Source organism: Gigantopelta aegis, chromosome 6, assembly GCF_016097555.1.
Source record: "Gigantopelta aegis isolate Gae_Host chromosome 6, Gae_host_genome, whole genome shotgun sequence".
Lineage (NCBI taxonomy): Eukaryota > Metazoa > Mollusca > Gastropoda > Neomphalida > Peltospiridae > Gigantopelta > Gigantopelta aegis.
The window spans coordinates 13,636,222-13,643,545 of NC_054704.1; the positions used below are offsets into that span (position 1 = coordinate 13,636,222).

Consider the following 7,324-nt stretch of genomic DNA (forward strand, 5'->3'; position numbering starts at 1 on the left):
CCAGTTCTGGTAAAGTGCCATCCCATGTACATATATGGAGAGACGTGTTGCAGTTTTTACCGGCCTCGATGGCGTCGTGGCAGGCCATCGGTCTACAGGCTGGTAGGTACTGGTTTCGGATCCCAGTCGAGGCATGGGATTTTTAATCCAGATACCGACTCCAAACCCTGAGTGAGTGCTCCGCAAGGCTCAATGGGTAGGTGTAAACCACTTGCACCGACCAGTGATCCATAACTGGTTCAACAAAGGTCATGGTTTGTGCTATCCTGCCTGTGGGAAGTGCAAATAAAAGATTCCTTGCTGCCAATCGGAAGAGTAGCCCATGTAATGGCGACAGCGGGTTTCCTCTCAAAATCTGTGTGGTCCTTAACCATATGTCTGACGCCATATAACCGTAAATAAAATGTGTTGAGTGCGTCGTTAAATAAAACAATTCTTTCTTTCGTGTTGCAGTTTTTAGACGGCCCCTTAGTCAAAACGTATATAACCCAATTCATAAAATTGGTGTAACCCTTTCATTGATGGAAAAGTGTTTGTATGTGACTTAGCTAAGCGAGAGTAGGGAATAGAAAATTAATTTTAATTGGTGTGAAATATACTGGATGATGTATTCCGACTTGTTAAATATTAAAAATATTCTAGAGTTGTCAGCTTTGAGGACAATCGCGCAACGGGCAATGTATCTTGCCACTGCGAATTAAACCGGATGTTGATGCGTGCCAGCTTTCATAATTGATTTAGTGGATACTAATCACAACTCAATGCCACATTATACATATTACACATATTTTATACACACTTAAACATTCAGGAGGAAGGTCTGCATATTAAATTCCTTCTTTCCAGGCCCGTAAGAACGATATCACAAACCCTAGTGGGGGAGGGACAAGCCATATTTTTTTTATATAGAGTAGAACAACAAAAAATGTACACGTCGTCCTCACGTGGGAGACGCATGACACCCATCCTAGGGGCCTGCTTTTTCTTTCTTTTTATATAAGATGCAAGATTTTGTTTTCGTTCTAAACACAATTGCTAGAGTGTATTTAAACAAAACTGAATTAACATCCTTATATTCGCTCTATCAATTTGTGACTATTCTGGTAAAGATTTTAATCTAAAGCATGATGTAAGGGGAAATAATGGAATATTTATCAACAGAAGAGGGAAATGCGTAGACTAAACATATATATTATGTACTATAGGGTTTACAGGCACCCACAGGCTTATCTCTATACAAAGTAACGACCAAGCAAATCACATGTACAATATTTCTGTAAGATTCTAGTAATTGAATGAAAAGAATTGCTATGCAGTTTTTAACGCCATTAAAATCTTCAAAATATCAGTATCATATTATGGTAAACCATTGGTGCGATCAATTCATATTGGCAATGCGTGCCAGAATATCCAACACAGTGTCATCGATACTGACAGGGGGCGCCACTCCTCTTTCTAAGCCGCCTTGCTCGATAATCAGCCTGGTATCGCGTTCTAGTTTAATGGCGCCCATCACCACCGACATGACGTTTTCGTGCGTCACGCCGTGCACGGCAAACGCCGTGTAGATCTCCTCGGCCAGCTTGCGTCTGTAGAAGTCGCCCCTGTCGCCATACAGCCCCACGTCGTCGTGGTTGCCGCCGAGGAACAGCAGGACGTCGTCCATGCAGGTCATCCTCCTGTGTTTGACTAGCTCCGTGTTGTTCATCAGCAGCATGAGTCGCTCGCAGACGACGATGGCGATGCGGTTGAGGGTGGACACGGCAGACATCCTGTCCACGATCGGCGGAGTGCGGTTGTAGATGCTCTGGCTGCACGGACGAGCCAGCGCGTATTTCACGTCGTACGACATTGTGAGTTCTGCAAAAACAAGAGAAGCGGATGTATAAAATGAATAATTATATATGATGCTAGTTCATATATATAGAAACAAGCAAGTGCTGACAATTTCGTTTTGATTTCAGTTGAATTGTGATGTTTTATGATTGGTGGTGGTTAAAGTTGTTGTTGTTTTTGGTGATGATGGTGCTGCTGCTGCTGCTGCTGAAAATGATAATTAATATGGTGATGACTTGACCCCCCCCCCCCTCTCTCTCTCTCTCTCTCTCTCTCTCTCTCTCTCTCTCTCTCTCTCTCTCTCTCTCTCTCTCTCTCTCTCTCTGCACGAGCGAGATTTACTTATGTTTGTGTTTATATCCAATTATGGTTCAAGCACACTTTCCTGGGACACCTCAACTACATGTGATGGCTGTTTGTTAGTGAGAGAGAAGTCGGTGTGGTAGCCTTACACCTATCAAATGAGTCGTTAAAACTCGCTCAGGCTTCCGAGATGCGAACCCAGTACCTACTAGCCTTAAGTCCCATGGTTAACCACCACACCACTGAGGGAGGCTGAACGAGTGTAACATATGAAATTTACGGATCGAGTTTGTTATATTGTGTTCTTGTCCCAGTGAGAGCTAGGCATATAAAACAGTCCGAAATGAGTTCCATAAATTTAGTGTGGCGCATACTAAGCAAGTACGATAATTTAATAAATAGAGAGGTTTCGTGACTACACCGTTTATGTTACGGATAGTGATATGTTGGTGAGATCACAGCAAGTGAGACGCCATTTTAAAATGTATAGGTGTCGTTGACATATCAAAATGTGTATAGTAGCTATTATTTCAGGTCAACGGGTGCTCCGAGCGATGTGTTTGACGTTGAAACGACCTATCTAACCGTTCATTGGAGGGCGGGGCGTAGTAGCCCAGTGGTAAAGCGCTCACGTGCGATCGGCTTAGGATTGATCCCTGTTGGTGGGCCCATTATGCTATTTCTCGTTCTAGCCAGTGGACCACGTCTGGTATACCAAAGGCCGTGATATGTGTTATCCTGTCTGTGGGATAGCGCATGTAAAAGACCTCTTGCTACTAACAGAAAAAGATAGCAGGTTTCCTCTCTAAGACTATATCAGAATTACCAAATGTTTAACATCCAGTTGTTTAACATACACACACACACACACACACACACACACATACACACACACACACCGAATCAGGTTGGAATATATATATATATATTTTTTTTTTTTTTTTTTTTTTTTAATAAATATTTATTGTCCCAAATAATATAGCAGTGTCGGGGTTGGGATCCCCAAATGACTGCTTTACATATATATCCATATTCTAAGCAACAACCAAATATGTTAAAAATAACAAAACTAATAGAAACTGATTCAGACTAAAGTTGGGCATGGACAGTGATCTGTAATATAGTTATATATTTTTATGATCCGAGATTTAAACGAGAACAGAGAAAATAGCGAATAAGAGGGAAGATAATCAGAAGGGAGAAGATTTAGAAGAAGAAGAATACAAGACAGAGCTAGATGGCATAAGAAGTAGAAAAAAGAAGTAAGAATACTATTAGTATTAAAGGGACATTCCTGAGTTTGCCGCAATGTTTTAAGATGTTATCGACTAATAAAATAGTTCTACGATTAAACTTACATATTAAATATATGTTCTTGTTTAGAATATTAGTGGCTGTATATTAAACGTGTTTCTGGTCGTTCTAATATTTGTACTAGGTTAATTTTCATTTTATTTCCTAGTTTGGGCTTCTTACAAATATTTAGACGACCAGAAAGACATAGAATATACAGACACTGATATTCTAAACAAGAAAATATATTTAATATGTAAGTTTAATCGTAGAAATATTTTACTAGTCTTACAATGCAGCAAACTCAGGAATGTCCCTTTAAAAGATCCATTCCAAGTAATTACATGTAATTGAGGAATACCCATAAATGAAATAAGGAACTGTTGTTGATGTTTGTTGTTTGTTTTGTGGGGGGTGGGGGTGGGGGGTTGGGGTATTTTATATTATTAATAATAATGAATTTCTTTATGGGATTCGTTTCTGTAATGAATTTCGTTTCAGTAATGAATTTCGTAATTTCATTTTTGGGGCGAAACGTCTGGTACCCATTTGTACTAATTGCTACCGATCTGGTCAAGTTATCGGTATCCTATCAGTAATGGTGCGAAACCTCTCTAGTATCCACGAACTATACTTTATAACATTATGTACAATTTACAATTTTATTCGCCAAACATTCGATGTCAATAACAAAGACATCGATGTGAACTACAATAACGTTACACGCATTGAAACTAGTTCAAATTTATTGTAACAATCAAACAACACAACACCAGCTACCATTTATTATTATTTTTTTAATTATTTATTTAATTAATTAATTTATTTATTAATTTATTGTTAAGTTATATTTCAATATTAGATTCATCGCTGATAACATTTTCGCAAATTGCAAATAAAAGTGGCTTTAATCATTAATAACGTTGGGTGTGACCTATACATTATATTGGCAGTGTATAGCAATATCGTTATGGCACATGCCATTAAAAAAAGCATCAAATAATACAATAGTTTGTATACAACCGCTTATTGTATAGTAACAGGTAAAACCAGTATTTGATACTGAATGATTGGCGGGGGGGGGGGGGGGGGGGGGGGGACCAAAAACCACCCACTGTTAGTCCTGTTAGAATTGTAAGGCAGAACAAAATACCGAGGATGAATGCGCTCTCTGGCTATGTCAATGTGGATAATAAATAATCCTTTTTTTCTTTCTTTCTTTTTTTTGCGATTCCTTAAAATTGTATTTAATATATAGATATTATCTAAACAATTATAACTTTTAAAGATGTATATTTTAATAAATATTATTGTTATAGTTTGTTGTTTTGTTGGGGGGTTTTTAATGACATGTTTAAAAGAATATATATTATTAATATCGACTAAAACATACGGAGACCTCTCACCACCCTCTCGCCCCGCCCTTATTCCTAAAATAACCCACACAGTAAGGCGCTTATTACGGGTATATAATGCCCAGTAAACGTAAGCCTATTAAGAACTGAAACAAGCGGGTATTTTACGCATTCATGGAACAACTGAGTTAACAAGAAGGAAATATCATATACTGAATGAACTAGTAGCATACCAGATTATTGAATGTTGCCGTTTAACACCGACATCGACAGGACGAAATCCCCGGACGTAACTAGGAGAATCGATTATGACCAATCACGTAAACAAACACGAGGGGAGATAATCACTTCCTAGCAACTAGGTAGTTTTGCGCTGTATGGTTAGAATGTGTTATAGTAGGTGTTTAAAATAGGCGTGACGCCAGGGAAGTTCGGGGGTGCAAATGAACATCCTTTTGGGAATTATTTATGTTTTTCTTCTTCAGTTTTTGTGTGGGTTTTTCTCCTCAGGTTTTATGACTTCAACAAGTTGATTACATATATATATATATTAAAGAACCCCTTTAAGAAAGTCCTGGTGGCCTCGATAGGACTCCAAATAGGAAGTAAAATATGCCATGCTGGGGTTTTTTTATTTTTTATTATTACTATTTTATTATTATTATTATTATTATTATTATTATTATTTAATAGCAGGTCAAAAAACAGCACGGGGTGAAAGGAGGGTTTGGGACAGTGTGTGAAAACTTGGGACCTCTGAAAATGGCTTTCTTCTTCTTCTTCTTCTTCTTCTTCAGTCTGATTGAAATCAGTTCTACTAGTCCACATATATTAGTTATAGACCAGTGGAGCTGATTTTAATCACATTGCTTCCCCCCCCCCTCTCTCTCTCTCTCTCTCTCTCTCTCTCTCTCTCTCTCTCTCTCTCTCTCATTTACTTTTATTTAATTGTTAAGTACTTTTTTTACAATAAATGTATTCAGTTCTTTGGTTGATGTTGTCGTTTTTCACTTCGTTGGTTGTTATTATTAGTATTGTTAGTTGTTGTTGTTGTTGTTGAATAGCAATGCTAGAAATAGCCTGTTACTAATCCAGCCATGCTCTTAACTCAAGTATTTAGTCATTAGTCAGGGAGCATCCGTGCGGAAGGATGCTAGACGTCCAGGAAATGGAACAAAGATCAACTGAGCGACAAGAGACGGAATTCTGTCAAGTTGTGATATCTGCGCAGTTAAATCGGTGTGTAATTCTAAATACAAATACAACTCAGACAAAATCGAATTCAAGGCTCGTTAAGTATTTATAGATTTAAAAAAAAAAAAAAAAAAAAGTCTCACATTGACGAAGTCCAACAGCAACGTATGTCAAGTTTGTACTAGCCTTCACTCCTACGGACAAAATACGTAGAAATGTCCTTTTTATACATGTATGTCACTTCTGAACTAAACAGGACACTGCAGGCCATAAGAAAAATGGGAGCATAGTCTCGTGTGTGTGTGTGTGTGTGTGTGTGTGTGTGTGTGGGGTGGGGGTGGGTGGCAAAAAACGTACGTTTTCGTACATAACTGGAGTGTTGATGGCACGATAGTCAACGAATTATTATTTGACTGGATCGTATAGTTGTGTTTATATATTCAACGTATATAGGCCTACTTAAATACAAGTTTTATACATCGTGAACAATTTGCATTTGTCAGTATTTGTAAAAGTTTGTTTAAAGTTTGTTTTGTTTACCGACACCACTAGAGCACATTGATTAATTAATCATTGGCTACTGGAATGAATGAATGAATGTTTAAAAAAGAAAGAAAGAAATGTTTTATTTAACGACGCACTCCACATTTTAAGACGGTTATATGGCGTCAGACATATGGTTAAAGACTACACAGATACTGAGAGAGGAAACCTGCTGTCGCCACTTCATGGGCTACTCTTTTCGATTAGCAGCAAGGGATCTTTTATATGCACCATCCCACAGACATGGTAGTACATACCACGGCCTTTGATATACCAGTCGTAGTGCACTGGTTATGACGACAAATAGCGCAATGGGGTCACCGATGGAGATCGATCTCACACCGACCGCGCATCGAGCGAGCGCTGTACCACTAGGCTACGGCCCACCCCTCCCAGCACAAAACAATACATCGGATGTCAAACATTTGACCAGTAATATTTGACACGCAGTCATCAGAGAAAACCCGCTACATTTTTTCATTAGTAGCAAGGGATCTTTTAAGCACTTTCACACAGACTGGTTGGAACGAGAGAAAAAAAACAGTCTGTTGAATGGACCAACAGAGGTTGTTCAGTATTTGTAATGATGAAAATGCATTTCAGACCATCTAGCTTTCAGTTTTCCAGAGGGAGCATGTCCCCGAACCCACCGTAGAAAATCTCAATCAGACAGCCCCCTCCCCAAATGTCCACTTGCTTTCGTCATGCCTGACCATGCCTATCTTTTAATATTAAGTGCCAACATGTCTTGCCCTCCCTGACAAACCCCTGCGGACGTCCATGGGGGGGGGGGGGGGGGG

The 7,324-nt window shown here is 38.9% G+C and overlaps 1 protein-coding gene across 1 annotated transcript; it reads right to left on the minus strand.

The window, feature by feature from the left end:
• Positions 1-772: 772 nt before the first annotated feature.
• LOC121374965 lies at positions 773-5,168 on the minus strand. Its single transcript, XM_041502120.1, has 2 exons — positions 5,021-5,168; positions 773-1,860 (listed from the first exon to the last, which is right to left on the minus strand). Exon 2 carries the CDS (start codon positions 1,850-1,852, stop codon positions 1,379-1,381), a length of 474 nt encoding a protein of 157 aa, XP_041358054.1. The 5' UTR covers positions 1,853-1,860; positions 5,021-5,168; the 3' UTR covers positions 773-1,378.
• Between the last annotated feature and the right edge of the window lie 2,156 nt (positions 5,169-7,324).

What these genes read in the sequence shown, in the direction of transcription:
- LOC121374965 (XM_041502120.1), bottom strand. Translation starts at nt 1,852, where the DNA reads ATGTCGTACGACGTGAAATACGCGCTGGCTCGTCCGTGCAGCCAGAGC.